Genomic DNA, 27,231 nt, shown 5'->3' on the forward strand with positions numbered 1-27,231 from the left:
AATAGTTCCTTGCATTTTAGTTTCCATTCGTCCAAAGGCCAAAAGGGAATTCCTCCTCCTTCCTCTTTTAGTATTTGATACTGTTTTGGACAATCTTCTATTGAGATTTTTCTATAGGTGGCCAATGTTTTCCAGACTATTCGAGCTTGCATAGAATATAATCCCAGCTTGTGCCGTATAATGCTTATTGGTACACATATAGGGATTTTCAGCAATTTAAGCCAGAATCTGGCTTCAAGTTTGTCCCACGTGATTCTCAAGGCCGTTTCTCCCGCGTATGTTACGGTAGGGATTACTTTAGCGTTGTAAAATTCTACAATCGAGAGAATGGAAAATTTGCAGAACTTTTTTTTTTAATATTAATGCCTGTGATGTTAGTTGATCTATTTTTCTCTGTAGATGATCAATCCAGGGTTGCTCACTCCAATTCGGACTCACGATTGCTCCTAGATATTTTGTGTCTTTCACTATTTTTATTGCTTCATTCTCTATGTGCCATTTGAAAACTTTCTTCGAAGTAGGACCTGGTTTTGCGATTATCATTATGACTGATTTTTCTGGATTAATTTTTTGTTTGATTTCTTTTAAATGAATGTTTAAGGCTTCCAGTTTCCTCTGTAGCCCAATTGGGGTTTTGTCCAACACTATGAGATCATCTGCATATAGTAGATGACATATTTCTGTTTCTCCTACTTCAGGAGAACAAGCTCTTGGTGGCTCCAGACAGTCTTTAACGTCCAGGATATAAAAGTTGTAGAGTATGGACGCTAGTGGGCATCCTTGTTAGAGCCCACACTTTGTTATGATTGCCTTTGTTAGATTTCCCTTTCGATCCAATCTAACACGCATAGATGTGTTTGTGTGGAGGATTTTGATGGCTTCTATCAGGTCTCTCGGGCAGCCTTTGTCTGTCATTTTGGCCCATAGAGTTTGTCGATCCACACTGTCAAAAGCAGCCGCCATATCTATGGAAGCAATAGAGTTTTTGGTTTTCTGGGATTGTCTTTGCTTTAAGTAAATTTAGAATGAGGAGATTTAGACTACAGTCTACGTTTTCTACGAAGCCTGCTTGTCTATGATCGAAATTATCAGAGGTTTGAATCCATTCCTTTAATCTTTTTAGTAATATACCGGCAAAGAGTTTGCCTATGACGTCCAAAAGAGATATTGGACGATAATTCTCTGGACATGCTCTGTCTCCTTTTTTGTGTATCGGAATAGTGATTGACGTTGTCCAAGATTCTGGAATCTGCATTGATTGTATTCTTCTTGTGAAGAGTACAAAGCAAATGTTTTCCCATACCATCGGTGCTTGCTTTAGTATTTCATTTGTCAGGCCATCTGGCCCTGGGGCTCTGGATCTGCTTGCTTTGATGATCAATGCTAGGATTTTGCTTTGCGTAAATGTGATATCCCATCCATTTTCCTTGTTGGTTACTTGGGGGGATACATCATTTGTAAGCTCACAGTTGTACTTTGCTTCAAAGTATTGTTCCCATTTGCTTTCATGTATGGGATTAAGTTGTTCTTCACCTTGTCGATTTCCTTTTTGATTTAGCAAGGACCATAGGTATTTTGCATTTTTGTTTCGTGTTGCCATAAGCATCTGTTCAGAGTCCTTTTGAAACAGTATCACCCTATGGGATTTGACCCAATTTCGATGCCCTTTTTTCAGGGCCTTACTCTTTATTGCCATATCATCACAAGCAATATTCTGTTTTTTCAGGGCTCTTAGTTCTCGTGCTAGCTGTCGTTTTTTTTCCACTACTTCGGCATTAAAATGGTGCACCCTGTTTTTTGCGTTTCTTCTTTTAGTTACGGTGGCCACTCTGAAGATGGTAAGACAAGTTTCATACTCAACGTCTTTTCCTGTTGTAGATTCTCATTTGTTTATTGATTTGGTAAGCAAAGGAATCACTTTCGTTGTTATTCTCAGTCTATTTCGACCCTCATTTACATCAACTTCAGTTGGCCAAATATTCTTTTTTTCCGTGTCAATTTCATTAGCGATATTTGTCTCTAAGCAAGTGAGTATTAGAATTTTATGATCACTACTTTTTGTTGGTAGAATATTTAGAGACATTATAGTGCCAAAAGTTTCTCGATCTACGAAAAAGTAGTCCAGAGTTGCGTTTGAATTGTACGATGCCCATGGGGATTGTGCTACTAAATCTCCTTGGACATTACCATTCACTTGTAAAATGTCACGGTTCTCCATTTCCATTTGCCATTTTCTTGTTCTCGATTGTTTTTGCCGATTATGACTCGTCCTGTTTGCCTGGTTGTTTTTGTCACAGGTGATGTTAAGGTCACCACACAGAATTAGTGCCGGGTTGTCGTATTCTGATCTCAGTTGATCTAGATAGTTGGTAAGCGTGTCCAGAAAAGTGTGTCCATCTTTGGCCTTGACATTCCAATACATGTTAAAGATAATCAGAGTTTTTGTTTTCCCTCTTTCATTTGGGTTGCCATTTCTTTCTGTTTCTTGTTGCAGAATTATTATTTGTATCTGAGAGGATGGCTGAATCGTACGGATTACTTTTCCGTTGTACGTGTTCTTTATAATGGTTAAGAGGCCTGCAGAAGGTCTACCTTTTTTTCCTTTGAGAGCTTCGTTCAGGTAGCAGGTCTCTCCATGTAAGTATGGTTTTTCTTGTAGCCAACACTCTTGGGTACAACTGATGTCTGCGGTCAAGATTTCGTTGTTATTTTTTTCAACCAAATGATGAAAACCTCTTGTGTTCCAGGAGGCGAATTTTGTTTTTCTTCGGGAATCCTGGATTTCAATCTATTTTTTTGTTTCTTTTGTTTTTGTAACCAATGTTTCTGCTAGCCATCCCCATGAGCTTTCTGTATCAATTTTTGTTTCAATGGCATGCTCAATGTTCGATTCGGAGGCCAGATTCAATTTCTCATTTCCTTTGATTTTCATCCGAAGAGCATTTGGGCCCCGTAGAACTGTTGGAGAGAACCGTATTGGTCTATAATCCACTTCATCTTCACTTTGGTCTCCGTGGGCCTGTTTTGGCTCGGAGTTTGTTTTCTTTAGTATGTTCTTTTTTTGATCTTTTTCCCTCTGTTGTTGATTTTCTGTTTTGACATCAAAGCCCAGTACTCGCAGGTCGTCTGCTGCTTGCCATATTGAGTTCATGACCGCCTTTGATTTTAAATGTATGCATATTCTGTCCGAATGTTCTTCATTCAGGATTTCTACAATTTTTATATCTTTCGGTTCAATGACTCAGTTGTGGGGCGTTATGCAGAATTTTCATTAGATTTGATCTATTTAAGATCAAGCCATCCTTTGCTCTTAGGACTCTCTCTATTCTTAGTTTGTATGAATGGGTTTGGTTGTTGAAGGACTTTAGTTTGTTCTCATCGCTCCTTCTATCATTTGTCTCATCGTGATCGTAGGAGCTTTTCGGTCCTGAGCTCTTATTTTCATTTGTGCTCTTTCTTACTCGTCCTTTGCTAGATTGTTCAATCATGGCGCTAAGCAAATGTTGTTGCTTTTTTTCCTGATCCTTTTTCTTTTCAATTTGCATTCTTTTTTCATGCAGAGTTTCAAAGGGCGAGGCCGGGTCTTTTAGATTTACCGGTGATTTGTTTTCTTTGTTTCCAGGCACTTCACTGTCCTCCATTGACTCTTGCGAGCTTTCATTCTCGTATACTGATAGGAGTAGTAAGGATTCTTGCCTATTTGACTCATTTAAGGAACTTTCTAAAGTACTCTCTAGTTCCACAGCTTTGATGTATTCTCGATCTTGACTTTGTTTGTGGTGGATCTTCCCTTTTTTTCATTATTTGCACTTGTTGAGTAGGATTCGGTGTCTCTTGTCCTATAGGCTTTAGATTTCTGATGAATTGCCGTGATCCTTCGTAAGGAAAATTATTTTGGTTTGGCATATTTTTAGACTTTGTCTGATTTTTCTATGACTTTTCTGTCTTTTGTATTCTTTTCCTGACTCATCCTTTGATTTGTTGGCCTTGTCTGGTCGTTTTAATTCTTTTATGTTTTCGATCGAGAAAAATGGATAGATACCATTATGCTGGTTTTGGCCATCATTATGTTGTGAGGTCTGTACCATTTGGCCATTGTTCACGGCATCTTCCAAGTTTCTTTCAGTTCTTCGATTGCCTATTGGCAAATTTCGACTATCAATTTGATCTATCACACAAGAGCTTGCTGTTTCGGTTTTTCTACTCCGCAAGTCCGTCACATTTACCCTTTTTTGTTCCTCACTCGACCTTAGGGTTGTCTCCAATTTTTCTGTTAGGGTACTTTTGTTCTCAGATTGGATGTGATTTTTTTGGCTCTCTGATTTAAGTATCTTGATGGTATCACTGAAACAGTGCAAAAAGGATCTCTTATCTTGCCGCGCCTCTTCAATTAGGTCATTTAAGGTCTTGATTATGTCTTTTTCTGACTCTTTTCTTGTATCTTTCTTTCTTTATCTGCCTCAAGCTGTTTTTCCACCTTTGTTAATTTGGTTTCGATTTGAGCCAGTACGAATGCTTGATCCTTACAATTTTCATGTAGTGCCTCGTATAGCTTTAATTATGGTGCAAGAGCTATTGTCATCATTGACCCTACAGCTGCTTGCATGTTTGCGCAGATGTCTATTGATAGCCATGGGTTTTGTGACAGAATTTGTTCTCTTCCAAGATCCTTTTCTTTCGCTTCCAAACTATTGGGGTTTAGCACGATGTGTTCTTCGTCATCCTGCTGTGTGGCTGAAATCGTGCTACTACTTATTTCTTGGGGTACGTTTTCATTGATCATTTGTGATGGAAGAAAGACATCGTCTTGCAGTTCTGTAGTGATTTTTTTATTCACTAGCTCTTCTGCACTCGTGGCACTATTTTTTTCATTTGTTTTTCTTTTTTCCCTGGTCCATAAACGCAGTAGATTTATTTCCTTACACCTCTCCGTGTTGCCTTTTTGTTCGTACTGTCTGCGGAGTTCATGAGTTTATAGGTTCATTTATAGATGTCCTTTGAGCTTCCTCCAATTTATCAGCTTGTTTCTGCTGTTTAAAAGCTGCATTTTATGTGGTCACGTTTTTAATTCCTTCGGTCTGTATGATTATTTTGTCATTAAGTATATTGGTAGAACCGCTTTTTTCCATTTCGGGCTGTTCGTCCTGAGACATTATTTGCTCACATTGGCCCGAAGCTAGAATAAGGTCATTATCTGACATTTCCATTTCAGTTTGCTGCTGTTTGGAGTCCATGACCCTGGTTCCCAAAGTATGATCTTTTTGATGAGCAAGTAAGTCTTTCTTTTTAAAGTGCCATCTTATGGTTTTATTCCAGAAAGGGATGAGGCACGCGGTTTGGGTTTCCGCATAGGAACTTGTTTTATAGGGCCACCTATCCCATTAATTAAATTTGTTCTTGCATTTATTTTTTCATGTGCCTCGACATTAGATGATTTTTGGGTGTTGCACTGTGCGAGGCTCTTTTCTGGAAAACCCATTGGTTCTTTGTTCTGGGGGGACGATAGATTTGACTTGTCCTTCTCACACACTTTGTATCCATTTTGTTTTGCTGCTGGTAGTTTTGTTTTTGTGGCTTGGGGGCTTTCCATGCCATCCACATATGCTGCTGCTTCAATGCTCTCATATAGAATGCTTGGTATAAATGTTTTTGGTGCTTTAGCTTTATTCATTTTTTTCCTTGTGGTGAAGGAGGCTTCTTGCTGTGGTAGACCGAAGCCTTCATTCCTGGCTACTTCCCTCACCGACACCCCCCCTCCCAAGCAGTGACTCCGCATCTTGAAATCGCACTCCTATACTTTGCTCTGCTCCACATACTTTGCCTGAGTCTGCTATCATGATATCATCGCCATGCGCAAGCACATCTCCATCGGCATCGTCGCATGCAGCAGACTGCGACCAGTCGTGGCTAATAGAGGAACTGCATAAAGGTGAGAACTGGAATTTGTCCAGGATAGGTAAGGAGTTTGCCGGGGGGGGTGGAAAATGGAGGGGTGGGCGAGGGGGCGGGGGAAGATCACGGAGGCAGCGGCTTTGTTTGGGTGGATCATACTGTCAGTGGGGGAGATGGGCGCAATTAGGGGCTGAAAACATAGCCTACCTTGGACATGTGCGCCACTCGGTGCCTCAATTTTTTCCCCCCATAGAGCCAAACACAAACAAAGATTGACATTAGTGGTAGGCCAGAAGTAACAGGCTGCTTAATTACAGGTATGGTTCCAAGCTATGCCTTAGCATGTAAACCAGAAATCTCCTTGAGTTTTCAAGCTCGTGCAGTTCACTTATGCTAAAACCATTGCTTTGGCACACCTTCTCCGATTGTATGTTGTCTACCAATACTGGCAGGAAGCCTTGATCATTTATATTTTGAGAGGGAGTTGGGTTGGTATGCTCAGGGGAACGGCCTCAAGTTCTTATGCAGTAAAGGGCATGCCATTTGCACCACTTCTTCCTGCGCCAATGACTGATGCAGCATCTCCCGCCCTGCAGGTCCCAACAGAGCCACGGATTCGCCACAGGCCCTCTGGGAGTCTTCTCTGATTCCCTTGGGCTCACGGGGCCTGAACACTTCTGCGTCGTCGTCCCCGCCTCCTCAAGCCCTCCCTTGATCCCACCCTCCTCCCCAGCAATTCACAGGATCATCTGACCCTCCACCAACCACTTTCCAAAACTCTGCAGGGCAGCCTTGCCCCGCAGACGGCTAAGGGCACCCCCTTTGACACCTCCACTGCCTGTTTGCCTGTTGCCTTGGGTGGCCTGCCAAAACTTTATCAATAACATAGCCAATGCTATGTCTGCTGTAAAACGCAGGTAAGGTGGTAAGATTTAGGTACACAGCTAGTGTAACTGTATTCTTGCCACTGCTTAAATCTCCCCTTTGTTTTGCCACTGTGTTGAATTTAGCTGCTCTTACGTCTGCTCCCATTTTGAAAATCCGGCTGCCCTTTGTTTTGCCACCATTTTGAATTCAGTTGCATTGGGAGAGTGGCTGCTGTATTGAATTTACCTGCTCTCTATATTCTTCCACTGTTTCAAAATCCTGCTGCCCTTTGTTTTTCCAGTGTGTTGAATTTTGTTGCGTACTTAAGTCTGTCACTGTTTAAACCCAGCTGCACATTGAACTTAGCCAGACTACAATCATACTGAATTAGGTAATGCTGGTGTTGAACACAGCCACACTTAATTGTAACTGGGCTAGATAACACTACTACTTATGTTAGCCATTCTAGAATTAAACTGAACCATATAACAGTGCTGCTGAACTTAGCCAAACTAGATTCGTACTGAATCAGGAAACGCTACTGACAAATGAACAAGTTACTCTCTTACCTGGTAAAGTTTTTTCGATGGGATGGTCCGACGTCGTATTCCATATATATGACATGTAATCACCACAGCTGTGCTGCTTCGGAAAATCTTCGGCGTCTGCGTCGATGACGTCGATATGCCGCCCTCGAGGATCTCCTCCGACGGCCGACGTCACTGGATGTTATAAGTAGGACGCACGACGCCCGCAGCCTCAGTTGTAGTTTTTTCCCAGAATGTGTGGAACCAGTCTTCTGCCAGTCTGACACACAAAGCCTTGCAGAAACGTAAGCTGCATCGCATAAGAAATTCTGTAGCGGCGAAGGCAGGGAGGGAGCGATATGGAATACGGCGTTGGAGCATCCCATCGAAAGAACGTTACCAGGTAAGAGAGTAACTTGTTCTTCGAGGGGGATTGGGTCCTCCGACGTATTCCATATCTATGACAGACTCCCAAAGCAGTACTAAGGCAAGGAGGTGGGAAAAGAATTTAGAACACAGAAATTTAGAATGTCCAATCAAATTGCGGAGTAAAGGACTGCCTTGCCAAAGGCAAGATCCTGCTCACGGATGGAATCGAGAGAGTAGCGACGTGCAAAAGTATGTACCGAAGCCCAGGTGGCTGCATCGCAGATGTTACGAATAGGAACACCCCTCTGTAGGGCAGTAGAGGCAGCCATACCCCTGGTAGAATGGGCCTGCAAGCCGACCGGTGGGTCCTTATCCGCCAAGCGGTAACACTCAGAGATAGCCAAAACAATCCAGCGAGACAAAGTCTGTTTCGTCACAGCTTGTTCCAAACGCTTTCCAACGTAACCAATGAAGAGTTGATCATCCACTCTGACCCGGGCCATGCGTGAAATATAAAAGCTTAACGCTCTCCTAGGATCAAGCCTATGGAGCCTCTCCTCTTCCTTACCAGGATGTGGAGGCGGAAAAAACGCCGGAAGAACAACCTTCTGGCCTAAATGAAATTCCGAATCCACCTTCGGAAGAAAGGAAGGACGAACTCTAAGGACAACCCTGTCCTTATGAAACACAGTGAAGGGTGGCTTAACTGAAAGTACCTGTAACTCACTCACTCGGAGAGCGGAAGTGACTGCAACCAAAAATACAGTTTTAAGAGTTAACAGTCTCAAAGGGCAAGAATGCAAAGGCTCAAACGGAGCACCCATCAGAAACTTGAGAACAAGGTTCAAATCCCAACCGGGCACCTGGAAAGGTGACGGAGGGAACACATTAGTGAGCCCTTTCAGAAACTGAGAAATTAAAGGAATTTAAAAATAGGAACACTCTTCAGACGAGCGCTTAAATATGGACAGCGCCGCCAGCTAACCTTTAACGGTACCCACTTGCAAGCCCCTCTGGGCCAAAGAAAGCAAAAAAGACAGAATCATGGGAATGTCACATGCAAAAGGATCCACATTCTTAACCCTGCACTAGTCGCAGAACTTACGCCAACGGCAACGGTACAGGGACTTTGTTGCGGGCCCTCTGGCCGAGAGCAACACCTCCATCACGTCTTCAGGGAGGTCCCAATCCTTATACCTCAACCTTTCAGAAACCAAGCGTGAAGGTTGAGGGATCGGACCTCTGGATGGAGAACCTGACCCCCTTCCCGTGAGAGCAGATCGTCTCGGTAGGGAAGACGACATGGAGGGCAGATGGACAAGTCGAGAAGGTCCGGGTACCACGTCCTCCGGGCCCACGCCAGAGCAATGAGGATCATCCGGGAACCGAACCTCCGCAGTACTTGCGGGATGACGGGGGACTGGAGGAAACTAGTACAGCAGTGGGAATGACCACTCCACCAGTGGTCATTCCCACTGCTGTACTAGTTTCCTCAAGTCCCCCCGTCATTCTCCTAAGGCTCCTTTTGGAGGAAATTCTTGCGAGTAGAACCTCTCGCACTTCCGGTTGACACTGGAGGCGAAGAGATCCACTTGAGGGGTCCCCCAAAGGGCAAAGATCTCCAGGAGAATCTCCTGAACCAACTCCCACGCATGAGAGATCACGCTCTGCCTGCTCAGAGCGTCCGCCGTCTCATTTTCGTCTCCGGCCAGATGAACTGCCGAGATTGAAACTTCCTGCTGGATTGCCCAGAACCAGAGCTGCATCGCCTCCCTGCACAGAGGAAGTGACCTTGCCCCCCTTTTTGTTGAGGTAGTGCATGGCCACCATGTTGTCCGTCAGGATCAGGACATTCTTCCCTCGCACAGTCGGCAGAAAAGCCTTCAGGGCTAGCCTGATGGCCCTCAGCTCCAACAGATTGATATGGAGTCTGGACTCCGACGGAGGCCAACGACCGCTGTCAACTCGTTGGCATGAACTCCCCATCCCGTGAGGGATGTGTCCGTCACGATCGTCACCTCCGGCCAGGTAGCCAAAATGGAGCCCCCTTCATCAGATTGTCTTCGACGGCCCACCACAGAAGGTCCTGGGCGACCGAGGACCGCACCTGAACAGGGTCCGACAACCTGCTGGAGGACTGAGACCACTGGAGCTTGAGTGCCCATTGCAAAGATCTCATCCAAAACCTGGCCTCTGGCACCAGAAGAATGCAGGATGCCATGAGGCAGAGCAATCTCAAGAACTCGAACGCTGGGAGACTCTGGGCAAGCTGAAACGTGTGCACCATCTGCTGAATGTGATGAGCCCTCACCTGTTGAGGAAAACACTGCCCAAGGGACGTGTCGAGCACAGCTCAGATGTACTGGAGCCTCTGAGTTGGTGTCAAAGGAGACTTCTTTAAGTTGAGGGAGAAGCCCAGCTTGTGGAGGGAGTGGCAGGTGACCGACAGATGATCCAGGACTTGCTCGGAAGAGCGCGCCCTGATCAACCATTCGTCCAGGTAGGGGTAGACGTGAATCCCCCCCCTTTCCTGAGGTGTGCTGCCAACACTACCATGAGCTTGGTGAAGACCCTCGGGGCGGAGGTCAATCCGAACGGCAGGACCCAAAACTGAAAGTGCGAGTCGCCAACCGCGAACCTCAGGTACTTCTTGTGCTTTGGATGTATCGGCACATGAAAATAAGTGTCCTTGAGGTCGAGAGACACCAACCAGCCCTGAAGTTGAAGGGCCTGGAGGACTTGAGAGTAACCATCTTGAACTTGTCCTTCCTGAGGAATTTGTTCAAACCGCGCAAGTCCATGATGGGTCTCAAACCCCCCCCCCGTCTTTTTTGGAAATCAAAAAATAAGGGGAATACCATCCCTTGTTCGTATCCGCTACAGGCACCAGTTTTATGGCGCCTTTCTCCAGCAGGGATTGAATTTCCTGCGCAAGGAGCGGATCCGGACTCTGCAAAGAAAGATTCCCCAGTGGATTGTCTTGAGGCCTCTGCCGGAAAGGAAGACAGTAGCCGTGGGTTATGATCTCCAGAACCCACACATCTGAAGTAATGGCGCGCCACTCTGCAAGATGCTGCGCCAGCCTTCCCCCAACCGGCGAACTATGGGACATGGCCCCATGACTGAACTGAAGCGGCTGCGGCATTGCCTGAGGCCAAAGAGGCAACAGCCCGAGCGGCCTTGGCACCTCGAGTACCTTGTTTTCCACCTCTGGCACTCCTACGGTGGCCCCTTTCACTGGCAGCTCCTGTCGCTTTATCAAAGGATGAGTAATAACGAAAAGGAACCTCCCCCTCCATTGCTGTCCCCTAGGACGAAAAGGCAGAGGTTAGCGAACTGCAGCACCCAACGACTTCACTGCAGCTTTGGAGGTCTGCAACCTCTCAAGGCTCTCCTCAGCCTTGCTGTCAAAAAGATGTTCCCCGTCAAAGGGCATGTTGAGGAGCCGGGCCTGCACATCAGGAGCAAACCCTGACTTCCGCAACCACGCAAACCTGCGTATCACAGTGCTCACCGCCATGGACTGGCTGACGCAATCTGCCATGTCCAAACCCGACTGAACGGCATCACACATGGCATCCTTGCCATCCTGAACCATGGCAAGGAAACCATCCCGTTCGTCCACTTCGGGAATATGTTCAGCCCCTAAGGAAACAGTTCCACAGAGTGTGCGTGAAACGTGACAAGGCACATATGGATTTGGCCGCCTGAAGCGCCATACCCCCTGAAGAAAACACTTTCTTCGCCGAGCCGTCAAAACGCTTGTCGTCCCTATCAGGAGGGATGGTAGGATACGACACCTGCTTTGCCGCGGCCGTAGCCGCCTGCACCACTCAACTCTCCAGCGTGGGGTGCTTGGTCACGTAGCACGGTCGCTACTGGCTGGGCAGTATTTTCGCGGCAAAGACTTGCCCACTGCCTGGAGACTGTCCGGCACAGTCCAAGCCGCCGCCACCCTAGTCTATAAAGTCATATGGAACTGCAGTACCGGGTCAGTTGGTGGACCTTGGTCGAGGATATCCGTAAGGTCATCCTGAAGAAAATCCCCTGGGGGAGCAGACTATCCCAAGTACTCTGTGACCCTAGACATAAGGCGCCGGTACGAGGAGTTGGCATGAGTGCCAGGCTCAGGCCTACAAAACTCCATCTCCGGAGAGGTGTCCAGCCCACTGGCATCGTGCAGGGACTGCAGCAGGTCCTCAATCTGGCTATGGCCCGAGAGAATCTCGTCTGGCACCGTATCAGGCACCATGCCATCATCAGAGCCCTCATCCACCTCTGAAATAAACTCAAGATGGCGGTAAGAAGGCACAGAATGTGGAACAAAGCCATGCTTGACCTTGGCCAGAGCCTTTCTAGGGGGTTCCACCGAGCCCCGGGGTACCCCTCTCAAAACAGCCTCGAAAGGCATCGAGTGAATCGACGTCGATACCGAAACGCGGCGCCGACAGCATCAATGGCGTCGACACAGGCCTCGAGGCCAGATCCCCGAGCGTGTCCCTCGACAGCCTGGGCGCCAATGGCGTCGACTTCTTCGGAGGCGGAGCCTCGAAAGAGTCCGTCGACGACCTCGGCCCCACCGGCGTTGACTTCTTCCTCGAAGACACCACAGATGCACACGGTCTCAAGCGCGTCGAGGACCAGGACCTGGACCGGGCATGATGAGAACGATTCCCCTTGTCCGAGCGGGAACTCTCCCGCGAATCGTGCCCACCACCCGAGCCAGGAGGCGTGCGAGCAGTGTCTCTCGACCGATCACGACCGACCCCACTCGGAGGCGTGGACGGACCAGTGCCCTGCGATTCGAGAATCGCTAACATTTTCTTCCCGAAGGAAGCCCATTCCTCTGGCGTCGCATACTTGGTGGGATAAGCGACCTGCCGACGGGCGGAGTCCTCGGATGAGGACGGGGAAGGCGACTGATGACGGTGCTTCCAGGAGTGCCTCGAAGAGGCAGAGGAGTGGCGGGACCGAGACCCACTGGACTTCCGACGGCGATGCAGAGAGTCGCCACTCAAATAGTCTGTCGAAAGCCCCGCAGAACTCTACTTCTGTGGCTTGGACACCTTACCTACCGACAACAACTTCTTGCGCTCTCGCAAGGCTTTGGACGTGAGCGACTGGCAGTCGACACAGTCATCCGTGTCATGGGCCTCCCCCCGAGGCACCAGAGGCAGGCGTTGTGCGAGTCTGTCACTGACATCTTGGACCCACAGTCTCCGCACTTCTTAAAGCCTGAACGCGGGGTGGAAGACGAGGTAGACATCTTCACAAAGAATATACTCCACAATACAAACAGGTTTGAAGAACCAAGAAAGAACAGAAACTCCAAAGAGTCGAGGCGCGAACTGAGGCTACGGGCCACATGCGTCCTACTTATAACATCCAGTGACGTCGGCCGTCGGAGGAGGTCCTCAAGGGCGGCGTATCGATGTCATCGACGCAGGCGCCGAAGATTTTCCGAAGCAGCACAGCTGTGGTGATTGCATGTTATAGATATGGAATACGTCGGAGGACCCAATCCCCTCGAATTAGCCACTTTCTGGAATGAGCAAGATAACACCACTATCCAAAAATAGCCACACTAGATTTGCACAAATCAGGTAACATTGAAGTTGAATTTAGCTACACTAGTATTTGTACTGAACTTAGCCAGACTAGAACTGTAATGATTAAGAGAACGCTGCCTTGAATTTAACCAGAAAAGAATTGGACTGAAGCAATGAGGTAGACACCACCACGTGTCACAATGCAAAAACTTAACCTGCCACCTGGCAAGCAATAAACCCAGGAGGGAACCCAACCCTGGAACACATCACAAACTAGAGCCCTGGACCGAGACGACAAAGCAAACCACCGCAATCCTACAAGAGACGAGCCCAACTGGTGTTGTACGCCCCATGGAACCCGATAACGCTGCACAACTCAGCACCCGATTAATCATAACCAAGCACCACAACCCCACAGAGGCACAAACATCCCTGGGCCACAGCATAACTTAACCAGATACCAGGGAAGTAACCAATCCAGGTCGTCACTGGCCCTTCGAATTATACCACAAACCCAAACCCCAACCCAAACTCAGACACAATACATCAACCACACGGAAGCAGACGCCACTGTACATCAGATCACAATGATTTAGCCTGAGACCTGTAAAGCCATCCAACCCAGGAAGGCACCCGCCCCTGGAATACATCACAAACCTGAACCATAACAAAGGCACAATACAAAATCCACAGTAAGGCAGGGGCCACTGTGGTCAACACACAACAGTTTAACCGGAAAACAGAAAAATAACTAACCTAGGTTTGGACCCGCACCTGGAATATACCGTAATCCAATTCCAAATCCAAATCGGGCTACAACCACAGCAAGGCAGACACCACTGCACATCGCAGCACACCGACTTCAGGAAAAAAAGAAGAAAAAATAAAACACCAAATAGGGCACCTGCCCCTGGAATACACCAAATACACAAACCCACTACCAAGATATCCAGACCACAAATATGCCACGATACAAGGACAAAAACAAAAATGGCAAACAGAAATAGGAAGTAAATTGCACCCCCGTGGAACAGGAACCACCTACCAGAATTCACAACATCTCAAAATACCTACCAGCCACCACTATACGGACTAAGGATACAGACCAAGACCAAAACAAAAACAGAATATATCTCCCGCTACCTCTACACCTACAATCATATCTCAACGGAAAGAAAAAACCAAGCAAGGATCCAAACATTCCTGGACACCAGCAGACTGCCAAACCGCACACCACAACAAACAGAACAGAGCAACTCTAAAGACATTCTCGGAAATACCTCAAGAAAAATCAGAGCTAAGCTACAATCCCTATCCATTCACACCCCGTACATAACCAAAGACTGGAAAAAAGACCACACTTACTAACAAACCACCCACTACTACGAGGCAGAACAAAGAAACCTATCCCTCAATTTAACTGAACTCCTCAGTGAAGAGACATAGGCCCCAACTACATAATCAGCAAATAACAGCCTCATGCAAGGAAGATCAGGAAAAGAAAACCTGACAAATACCACCACAACCGAGATGCAGGAAAGGATATGTAACAAACAAGGAAAGGCGCACACTCTAGACTGCAGCCTACTCAACATAAGATTAATGGCCAAACACAAAACAGAAATATATTACCTCCTAAGCGAGGGCGGCACTGGCAAGCTCTTCTTCACAGAAGCATAGCTATCAGACAATTACAGAACAAATCGCCCACAAATCCATACAAGCCTACTTAAAACTAATACATTTTGGAGACCAATCTCCTTTTTCCCCCTTGAGTGTTCATCGTAAATCTCGTTAGCGCCCCGAGGCCTGCAGGCATGTTGGCGCTACATAAAAAACCCACAGAATGGAATAGAACATTCTAACAGAGAAAAATAAAACTGCACCACACCACTCCAACCAACTGACACAGAAAACAGCAAATCACTCCTAATGTCATGACTCCTGCCCTTGCACCCAGTACCTCCATCAGGGCCTCAAGGGCCTTGACATTTGCCCCCAGACTCACTTGGAGTCAGTCCTGGCACCTTTGGCGCCAGGCTCATGTGAAAAGCAAATAATCTGGGCCCATAAGGGCATTTTTTCAACAACATAGATGCTCCCACACGGGTCAGTTCCATAAATGAGTCATGCGGTCTAGCATTTTGGGTGTGGCAGGCCCAGGGACACCTGGGATACCTGCAGGCTATATAAGCCACACCCGGATTGCAGAACACGCTTCGCGTTGCTCTGCTTGCTGCAGCGTGACGTTCACTGCGGTCAGCTGCAATCTTCATCCGCAGCCCGGACCTGATCTCCTGCAATAAACAAAGATAAGACACCATTATTATTCGCTTACATTTTGGAATCAGCTCTCAAACTCCGCTCCAGGATTCAGAGCAGTCAACATCTCGGCGGATCTCGCTCCATCAAGAAAACTGCTACCTGGGAAAAGAAACAGAGAAAACAAAATCAGTAAGCGTTTATTCTTCACATTCAATAAGCACTCGCTTACCTGCATAAAACAGCCTCCAACGCCTGCAGAAGAACGGAAGGGCTGGTTACAACTCAGATTGCCAGTAAGCGGTTCGCTCACCATTACTCATTGCTCTCCATCTTCTCGGCACACGTATTCCGGATCAGCACCGCACCCTGCAAGAAAGACAATATAATCAGGTTAGCACAAGAAAAAGCATATAGCGCCACGCTCCACGCTTTCTTACCATCTCCTGCACAAACTGCGTGACATCACGAGGACAGCATCCACACCTATAAACAAAGGAAAGAGTTAAATAGAGACAATTACAAAACAAAGAACACACCATCAAGACAGACTTACCTGAAGAACGGAGTCGCAGCAGGTCTGGACTCTTTAGAGTCGCTCCAGTGAAGTAACTAGGCCGCGACAAACCCAACCCCAATGCACCCCTGCACCGAGTGGCAGGAAGGAGACCACACCTTAACAAGAAGCAAGGTGAGAAGTGCACCAGGGGGTCCTTGGGTCCATATGGGAGGTGGGCCTCGGGTCAGAGGAGAATACCAAGCTAAAATCTAACTACTGTGTTTCAGACCTGGTCTTCAGCCACACGAGGATCCAAAGGAAGAGGTCCAAGGGTGAAACAGCTCGGACTGGGTGGCACCCCCGTAGATACCAGGTGAGCGTTACACCTAATCAACATCAAGCTCAACGACCAAGCCAACCTACTGTTTCTCCTAATCTACAGCCATACTACAACCCCAACTTTGCAACAAAGCTCACCCACACCATTGCCAACCTCACCACTGATCCCAATTTCATTATTCTGGGGGACTTCAACATTTGGGTCAAAAGAGAAAGCGAAACCACAACCAACTCCCTCAGCGCCCTACTGGCTACCCTCCACTTCAAACAAATATAAACTGACCCCCTTCCACTGTGCTGGACACACCTTAGAAACAATTGTCTGCAGAGATGAACTCTCGACCACTGCCCCACCAGTACCAATCATATGGAGTGATCCCCACCTGATCCCATTCACCGTCAAAATCACAATCTGCATAATGCCCGGAAACACAATACTCCACGCTATTAACAAAAGCAACTTGAGTCCGACTAAGACTCGGCATAAAAATAAAACTCGACACCTGGATCACAGAGGCCCTAGACCAACTAGCGCCTGCAAAACCCTTCAAAACCACTGAAAATGAATGGCAACAACAAGGAAATTGAAAACCCAACATTATGTAACAAATGCACGTACCACCATAATCAACCACACCAACCTTGCCAGATCCCGTAGCGACCCATGCCCACCAGGCATCTTCAAAGAAATGCTCAATCACAGTACACCAGCATCATACTTCCGGCTAATCAACCTATCCTGAAACGCAGGAATAGTACCTAAATGGTTCTAATCAGCATACATCAAGCCCTCACTAAATAATTAAACAGGAAATGTATTAGACCCCACCAACTACAGACTCATATCGAACTTACCCTACCCAGCGAAACTACTTGAGAACCACATCTACAAAATACTACTCAACCATATAGAGAGCAACAGAACACTCAACCACTCCCCAAGGAGGCTTCAGACCCACAAGAGTAACAGAATCTGCACTTCTATCCATATGGGAAGACCTAAAAATAAAACACAGACAACTGCACCCCCATCGGCCCTCATACTACTAGACATATCAACCACCTTCCACACAATTAGTCACACAACACTAATCTTGAGACTGAAAGAATGCAGCATAAAAGGATCTGCTCTACAATGGCTAAAATCTTTCTTCACCAACAAAACTGGAATAACATACAGTCATTTACATCGAAAACCAAAAATATTACATGCAGCGTATCACAAGGATCTAGTCTCTCCCTACTCCTCTTCAACATCTCTATGTCCCTCCTAATGAAACTAATTTTAACCTATGAACTGACTGCCTACAACTACGCAGACAATACCAAACCTATCTTCAAGTTGACCGCAACCCAAGACCCAACTGTCACGTCCCCGGTCACACATCGCACTACCATCATGCCCTCATATAATTCCCGATGGCGGTTGGACTACAGCCCATGTTGGCATAGCAAACGACTCAAGAGAAACTCCTTTCCGACACAAGCCCCTTACCTCCAGTGGCGGTTACCATGGAGACTGTCCACGCCACTACATGGTCTCCGGATTGGTGTTGGGCCCCGTCCCGTTAAGCGGCACGTGATCAGGAAGTAACAGGCTCGATTGGTTACACGAGACGAGGAGCACGCATCATGTGTTCAGGAAGGAAGCATAACACGTGACGCGCTCACGTGACTTTTCTGCTGTTCAAAAAGTTCGAGCAAATGCTCAGACTTTGCTTCACAGCTGCTTACGGCAAGTTTGTAGAGCGTTTTCCCGCTTCTTGTTCTTTGGAATCCTTGATCACTGACTGCTTTCACAGACCTGCTCTGCTTCTCCTCGGTACCTTTGTTTTGGCAATCTTTTCCGGATCAAGATACGAACTTGTTTTTTTCCTCGGATTTGCTTTTGGATCAGCCATTGTTATTGTCGTGACCGGACGGTTTTCTGACCACGGACTTCATCTTGGACTGATTACGGATTTCCCATTGCAGTACTTTGTTCATGTTTCTTGGCAAAATCAGGTGTTTCTTTCCATCAAGAGTGCCACATTATCATCTGCTGCCTACCGCCGTCGATCATCATAGAACCCTGCCCAGTTCTTCACCCAGGGTATCTGACCACTCATTGGGGTAATAAAGATTGTGACTTGTCCTTGTACCCATTCACTGTCTTGTCTTGCTTTCTCTAACCTGGTTGCTTGCCTGACAGTGGTCAGGGGGTTAACTTCCGGCGTTCCTGGTTCCAGGCTGACGACACTCAACACCTGTGGCCCCAAAGATTGCACGGGCAGTTATATTCTATACTTTTCCACGTGGTACTTGGGGACGGAGGTTTCATCATCTATACGACTATCAAGTCTTAACATCAACAACACCTTCAACAAATGCCTCTTGGACATATACACCTGAATGACTGTCAGCAATCTTAACTAAACCTGACCAACACAAAAATAATGATCCACCCCCCACTCCCAACACAGAGGCTAAAACAACACGCACAAACCTGATCTGGCGACCAGTCTTAGGGACCCAAACGGGAATACTCAAGGACAACAGACTCACAATACAACAAGTCAACACAATAGAAAAAAATGCTTCCACCTCCTGCGACTAATTAGAGGGATACTCCCCCTAACTCACCTTCCCACACAAAACTCTCGCAATCATCTCCTTGGCATGATCGAGACTAGACTACACAAACAGCCTTTACTTTGGAATTGCAGAACGCCTCACAAAAAAAACACAATGCATCCAAAATACTGCAGCAAGACTGATCCTGCCTTTAGAAGCAAGCCTACATTGGATTCCATTTAAAAAAAAACATGTTAACTCCAAAGCCCTCTGCATCACTCACAAATCACTACACGGACAAGGAGCTGAATTTCTCCGAGCCAAAACACACTGTTACCAACCAGGAAGAAACCCAACATCGAGCAACGACATGCAAATTGAAACAAAACATTACGAGAAAAGTAATTTCAGAGGAAACGCATTCTCCCGTTTGATAGCCAAACTATGGAATTTGTTACCGAAGGAAATAAGAACAGAATTTCACCTAACATTCAGAACTCAAACGAAAACATGGCTATTCAATTCACTGAAACGAGCACAGAAACTGGCACCACCCACAACTAATTCCCCGACTAAGGCTATTATAGGACAATACGAATCCTGTTACTGACAACAAAACAACTACTAACCAACTCCTGCTCCCCTCCTGCATACCTCCCACGTACCACACACACCCAAAAGGGCTAGCCATAATACACACAAAACATACAAGCCACATATCTGCCACAAAAACAAACCAGACACTGACATAACCCATCGAGACACAACAAGCCCAGTGCACTCAATCAAAGCACCCTCAGAAAACAGACATGCACAGACACCAGTTTCTGCAAGCATCAACAGAAGAGCACAATTTCTATCTTATCCCTCTTACCTCACTAAACTACCCCACCCACTTTCTTACAGAACCACATGCGCGCCTGGAGACCATGGAAATGGTAGAAGTGCGCGGTATAAAACAATCTCCAAATGTCTCCAGAAAATAAAGATGAACCACTAAATCATTTAGAGTAGTTGATGCCTTCCGCATAATTTTTATATTCAGTACATTTTGCACCCTATTTTGTGTTGCAAGTAGGTTTCTATAACAAACCTACGGATGTAACAGTAATCTATCCTACTACTGAACTGCCAGGTTACTCTTCGTGTAATCATTTCCCCTTCCCAAATCCTTAAATCATTACCCCCGACTTCAGTCATTTAAACTTGACCAAAGGCTACACATTCAGGTCAGTTTTTAACTGTTATTTTCTTGCCATGTGCTCCAGTATCAAATCGTTTAGTGAGGAAAAGGTATTCTGGAAAAAGAGCCCAACACACAAACCTTTTTCTGAAAATGCTTAGATCTGATTTCAGTTATTAGGATCACAGCATAGAGGACTGACTGCCTCTCACACATGCCACCACAGACATCCCTACATAAGCTAGCAACTACTATCCACAATGTATTACTTGATCACCTGACAAACAGCAGGGAAAGGCGGTCAGAGGGTATACAAATTAGGCAGAACTTACCATCCATGAACTCTGTGCAAATCGATATTCGGTTCTCGACAAAAAAGGCCCCATAAAATCCAATTATATAGGATGAATCACACTGAAAAGAAAGTAAAGTTCGTTAGATTGTGGTGCATGCCTACAGCTATTACAGAAGAATCAAGACTGATGGGCTGTGAGTTTTGAACTTTCTGGCCACCAGCTTATTTTGTGCAAAGGCTTCTATACTACATGACCATCTTCTAGCTCAATGTACAGAACATCTTGCAATAAACCCAATAAGGTTACTAACATCTATGCAGAGTTCAAACTGAATTCATCACATATTATGCAAATAGAAAATGCAGTCAGAAAGGTGGCCACTTATATGAATAAGTGATGCAGGTTGTGGCAAGGCTGCTGTGGACTCACCACCTCATCACAGTGCTGCCAGACCTAAGACACAGATAGAATGTATGGTTGAAGGGTTTTATTTGTACAAGTGCTCAACCAAACAGAAGGTGTCAGGATGTTGGCAAAATGAAACACTGAAGGTGTGAGTGTAATAAGAATGGCACAAAAGTAAACTGCTGGATTTCTGTCCCAAGTATCCATGTCTAAAGTGAGGGTCAATGCAAATGGGGTTTCTAACAAGTAGACTTAAAGGAACAGCAGATTCTCCTCTTGCATAAAGGGGAATCCTCAATAAAGTGTTCAGGGTTTCCCAGTTCAATGTAAAAACCACAGAAGAACAAATTATTTTATATGCCTCTCGCAGCGCAGCTGTTTTCCCGGAAACATTAACGCCGCATGTGGGTATCTGCATCTTGTCCGTCCGACGCCTCCACACGCCCTAGGCCGGATAGGATGTCAGGGCCAGTACATATAATAATCCATGCACAGTTACCTCAGTCCCACCCTTTTTCCCTAGCCCTCTGAAGCAGACCGTAGAATCGATGGTGTACGTGCATCCCGCAAAGAGGGACTGATAGGGATGGCGAGGTTGAATTCCTGGGAGGAACATCCATCAGAAAGAATACTACAGAGAGGCAAGTAATTTGGTCTTCTAATGGATTCTTTCCTCCCATGGTTTCCTCCTCGATGATAGGTAAACCTGGGAGGAGGGAGTAAGCAAGACCACTGCCTGAACCAGACAACTCTGGAGGACTGCCCTACAAGGTAATCTGAGCACTAATGCTTGGTAAACGTGTACAAGGATGCCCATTTTGTCACCTGTCAATACCCAGGACTGGGACTGCCCTCTGCAGACAAAGACCAAGGTGTAGATTCTGAATGTTTGCTATTCATTAAAATAAAAAACATTGAGCCAAAAACCTATCTTTCCCTATCCTAACGGGAATGTCCCTAACTAGCTAACTACAACTAAAAAGATGAGTGTCCAAAAAGCATCTGACCCTCACACTAACACATAACAAAAGTGTAGAAGGAATAATTCAGTTCAACAAAACAGTGCAAAAATTCAAACTTCTAGGTTTTAGAAATTACTAATTGTGGCAAGAGTTGGGCTCCCTTGTCCTGGATCAATTAAGTAATCCTCTTGTAAAAGTGCTGATTCAACAAAGTTCTGTTCAGCGCAACTAAAAATGTCTATTCCATCCACTGCGTCCTTCCATCTGGTAAAGTAAATGTCTCTTTCACAAACACTTGTTTGAAAACCAAAGCTATGGTTTTCCTCCACACTATCCTTCCTGGTAAGGCAAATGTATCTTTCTCAAAACACCAGTTAACAAATCAAGGCAATTGTTTTCCTCCACACAATGTGTTTCTTGGGATGGAAGGCAAATATTAGAATTGCAATAATTCCTTCAATGGAAACCTTTGCTAGGATAGCACAACTACCTTTGGCAATGCAACAGTTTGTCGGAATGATAAAGTCACTAATGTCTTTCCACAAAACCTTTTTACCACAACCACATTTCTGCACAGCAACTGTTTACTTCCTGGTATACTCGCCTGCCAGGACTAATAAGAGGTCCCTTATCTGGTTCACTCTCCTGCCAGGAAGAAAGAAACTCCTACTATGAACGTTGGTCCCTTCTGTTACTGGCAAATAAAGATTACAAATTTCCCCAAATTGGTGTCAAGAAAAAAGAATTGCGCCCTTGTTGCTCTTCTAATTCTTTATTATAGTCTCTGCGCTGTTGGCAATGTGGGTTACAGGTTTCCCCAAGTTGACATCACATAAATTAAGAATTGCACCCTTTTTTGCCCTCTTACTTCTTCTGGACAGCCTCTTGGCTGTTGACAATGTGGGTTACAGGTTTCCCCAAGATGACTTTTCATAAAAGGAAAATTGGCAAATAGCGCCCCTTTTGCCTTCTTTTTCTTGCTTGGTATGCAAAATAGTATGATTTTAGCAAACGTTCCACTCCGAGTGTCCCAGAGTTACCTTCCCTTGCAGGCCAACTCCATGGCTTCGTTTGAGTCTCTGCGTTGCTCCCTGCTGCTGTGGCAGACCCTCAGCGGATCGATAATACGACTGACAGCTCTGCTACCACCTATACGGCTGTTCTCTCGAGCCCCACCAGCTCCGTTGGGTTTCCGCTTCCTCCAGGGAACTCGCTTCAGGTCAGGAGCACATCTCCCACACAGCTGGGCTTCTCTCCCTGGTGCTGACCACAAGACGGCTTCCTGCTGCGCATACTCTGCAAAACCGCACGCCATCAGAGTTGAGAAGTTAGGTGCAAAGCAATTACATCGGTTTGCTCTCCTTTACAATATGTCATCAATGTTTCAGGGAGAATAGGGGAATCATGAGTCAAAGAGGTCACCGATTCCCCCCGATATGATTCTCCTCCCATGTGATCCTCCATCATAATACAACCCCCAGGATCAGGTAGTGGCTGCCTTCCCCTAGCCACATGAAAGGAGACCCATACCGGGGAATTTGGCGATCTCACACGATTCATCACAGCAGCCACTCCCCTGGTAGAATGAGCTCTAGGACCCTCAGGCACAGAGAATTATCCACCTGACCCTACTACTAAAAGGGAGTCGCCTTCCTAACGAAACTAAGGTGCTTGTGTATAGTCAAGAATAAAAATAGTCCTCTGTCCAAACCCATCCACTAAACTGGCCCTACCACTTAGCAAAAACATAAAAGAAAATCGTGCGAGTGCCCTGCACTCTTGGTTCTTCACAAAAGAGTCCCTGGCTGTCCCAGGAATCCCTCCTGGGTCTGGATCCAATGGTTAGGAGTAAACCATTTTACTCAAAGAAAACAGTTCTTGTCAATCTATCAAAAGTTCCCCAAAGGGGGGTGTGGCCTGGAGACCCACGGATGAGGCTGCTCCATTAATGGCCTCGGTAGGGGTCCGCGGCTCTGACTGAATTCTGGCCTGTTCCTGCTATGCTGCCGCTGTCTTCTGGAGGGATAAGACGGCGGAACAGCTCCTGCACCCATAGCTGTAATCCTGGTGCCCAACGCTGCAGAGTGGCTCAAAACGCGGCGTGGGAACTTTGCTCTGGCGTTCCCTGTCACGATTCAAGATTCAAGATGGCGGCTGCGACCCCGGCCCTTTACCGCCACGGCCCGTGGGCGCTCTCCTGCAAGCCATGGCCCGACACGTGGGCGCAGCCCATCACCGGAGCGCAGTAACCGCGCATGCGTAGTGCCTCCTGCCCCCCCGGCCCGCCACTCCCGCATGACACGCAATTGGGGATAGTTTGGACCTGTGGCCACGCTGGACCCTGGCGCCCTCCTAGCCTGACGCCGGGAACTGAAGCGTTCCATTCACCCTCCTCGCCTGGGCCTGTCGGCGCGGGGGTCTCCGGCGACTGCTCCTGCCTTTCCCCGGATGGCTCCGGTCGCAACCTGGGATCCAGTGGGGCCGCCGCCCAGCTCCCAACGCCCTCTTGGCCGGTGGACTCAGCTTGCATACAGCCACGGGGTGCCCTCCTGGAGGAGGGTCTCCCGACCATCATCTGCTGTGCGACCCGGCTCCCTGGAGACGGAGAACACACCAGGTGAGCGCCCCCGGCCTCATTGTGTGAGGCAGGCTCCAAACCCCTCGGCCTGGAGCCTGCAGGGGCCCTGCCTCCCACCTCCCCTGGCGTGGGGCCCCCCTGCTCCCTTCAGCTTTCACCGCAGCTGAGCCCGCCACCTGCCTCTTCCTGGGGGGACTTGCTGCTGGGTGCCTGCCGCCATCACTGCAGCTCACTGGAACATTCCCCCCCTACTGACCGGGGCCCTCTAGCTCCTCTGCTCCAGGTCAATCAGGCCCTAGCCCTCTGGCGATTGCCCCCCAGCTGTGGATACAGTGCCCCCTGCAGACTCCTGGGGTGCCCCTGCCCGCCATCGACCCTCACCTGCTGAGGAGAGCCGCCCTCATCGTCTTGGATCCCGGTGGCGGTGGGGGGCTACATATCTCTGCCCTCTTAGCGGCTTCCTCATTACGGCACCGCTACCATCCCGTGAAGGCACACCCGCGCCTCCCGCCTACATAACCTCCTGGGGCGCCCCGGCCCACTCCACCCTGCCACTGCCATCTCTGATTCTTGTGGCGACTGATAGTGACCAACACCCTGACGCTGGGCCTACTCTGTAGAAGCTGCCGCTTTACCCTGAAACCATGTCCAAAGCATTGAAGACATCGAAATCCGCTGACATTACCACCATGCTGCTGGCCCTGGAAAAGGGAAAGAAAATGGATCTCCCCAAACTGACACCCCAGAAGGTCGCCGACAGTCGCCACCAAGGAAGATCTCCAGGCCTTCATGTCCGATATTAAATCGGAATTTCGGTCCTGCATGACCGAACTCACGGCCAAGCTGGAGCAAATAGAACAACGGGTCGGCAACATTGAGCATAGGATGGAGGTGGCTGAAGAATTAGCAGTGGATCACTAACTCGCTGATGGAGATGCAACGCACCACACTAATGGATAGAACCAAAATCCTCGAATTCAAGCAAGAAGATATGGAAAATCGCTCCCGGCGCAACAACCTAGGCATCCGAGGGGTGCCCTCATGAATCTCTGATAAGGAGCTCCCCGAATACATAAGCACCCTTTTTCAGACTCTGCTGCCGGACACGGCTGAAATGCAACTCCTACTTGACCGCACCCACAGGATGCGCCCCCGTCGGGGATCCGACATAGACCCTCCCCTCAGACGTCATCTCGAGAGTCCACTTTTACACCACCAAGGAAGCCATCTCCGCGATAGGCCGCTCAAAGGACGATCTCTCCTTCCAGGGATCCCCACTCCAAATCTTCCAGGATCTATCCCCTCTAACCCTCCAGAAGCGCAGAAGGCTCCGTCCCCTCACGCTCTTTCTCCAAGATCAGCAGATACGATATCGATGGCTATTTCCCACGGCACTACAATTCTCATACAAAGGCACACCCCGCACCATCAGCCACCTCAACGACGCTGCATCTATCCTGCGTCCGGACTCCCCCGGGGGGACAGGACCATCTCTCCCGCCCCGGGGGGATCCTGCCCTGGATGCCGGCTCCCCTAAACTGAAACGGGCCCCTTGGTCATGGGTGCAGAGAGCCCGCAAACCCAGATGGCGACTCAGGACACCTCTGAAGATCATATAGCGCTGGAACCATCTATACTCCCTCAAGCCTGCCGCGGACCCCATGCGGCCAATACCCTCCTCCAGGGTGGATGTCACCATACTACCCTTGGAGAAAACTTCAACCATGTTGGCCAGGTTGCCCATTGACGGCCTGGGCGGCTGGGGGAACCACCGACAGTTCTCAATCGGTCCCCCTGGCCATAGTTAGGACCTCCTGTTGGAGGCCGAAGTTGGAAGTTCAGACCTCCTGTTGGAGATTATTTCTAAAACTTCAGCCACAGGAGAACCAAAATCGCTGACCCCTCGCAGCTATGGTTAATCTGACTCCCTCCCAAACCTCCCCCCCCACAGCAACCGACCTCGGAGAGCCAGCCCCCGCACCTAAAACTAAAGTTTACTACTTTAAATGTCAGGGGCTTGAATTCCCCCCCCCGAACACAAGCTGCAAAACGACGGAACGTCAATCGCTTTCTTACAGGAAACACATCTGATCCCAGCGGACATCTCCCGTCTGCGAAGCAGCCTCTTTCCCACACAATTCCTGGCATCCAATGGTACAAAAAAAGGAGGCAGCCCATTCTCTTTGCTGCAAGCCTGAAGCCCCAGATCCTCGACGTGCTCCGATGCCAAGAGGGTCGTTTTGTGGCAGTCAAATGCATCATCTTGGGCCAACTCTACACCCTCATCTCAGCCTACGCCCCGAATGAGCACCAAGAAGGGTTCTACCAAGATCTGGAGGATGTCCTCCTCCCATTCACTGAGGGGCAAATCGTCACTGGAGGTGATTTCAACGGGGCCCCGGACCCTCTCAAAGACAGATCCATCGCCCCAACTTCCAGGGATCAGAAGCTGGCAGCGGCCCTGCTCCACCTGTTTCGCACGCTTAACATTGTCCACACCTGCAGGGTACGGTACCGAGAAGAGAAAGACTTCACCTTCTATTCATACGTACACCGCACCTTCTCCAGAATTGACCTGGTCCTAACCTCCCCTCAGATCCTGGCCTTCACGGACGACATCACGATTGGCCCCCGGATCCTCTCGGACCATGCCCCAGTCTCACTCACCCTCCGGACCCATGACCCGGACCCCCCTCCCCGCCGGAGTCCATATGACCCTATCCTGGGGGACATGACAGTGACAGATACAATTGCCAGGACAATTAAAAACTTTGTCGAAATTCGCAACGAGCACCCTTCCCCGGCTAATACCTGGGACGCCATGAAAGCCGTGCTTAGAGGGGAACTGATTGCCCAAGGCGCCGCGTTTCATAAACAGAAGAAGGCGACTCAAGCTGCTCTGGAGGCCAAAGTCTGTGAAGCCGAAGCCATCCATAAGCGGAAGGGCTGG

General features: G+C 47.8%; 1 protein-coding gene across 6 annotated transcripts in view; it reads right to left on the reverse strand.

The window, feature by feature from the left end:
- Positions 1–27,231, reverse strand: part of MAP2K5 (mitogen-activated protein kinase kinase 5) — a 1,998,137-nt gene that overhangs the window by 1,314,324 nt on the left and 656,582 nt on the right. For all 6 annotated transcript variants that reach the window (XM_069625127.1, XM_069625125.1, XM_069625124.1 and 3 more), the window contains exon 11: positions 20,373–20,454. In XM_069625127.1, the coding sequence (XP_069481228.1) occupies positions 20,373–20,454 (82 nt within the window). The remainder of the gene's footprint in view (positions 1–20,372; positions 20,455–27,231) is intronic.

This window comes from Ambystoma mexicanum, chromosome 11 (genome assembly GCF_040938575.1).
Source record: "Ambystoma mexicanum isolate Mex_15411 chromosome 11, UKY_AmexF1_1, whole genome shotgun sequence".
Classification (NCBI taxonomy): domain Eukaryota; kingdom Metazoa; phylum Chordata; class Amphibia; order Caudata; family Ambystomatidae; genus Ambystoma; species Ambystoma mexicanum.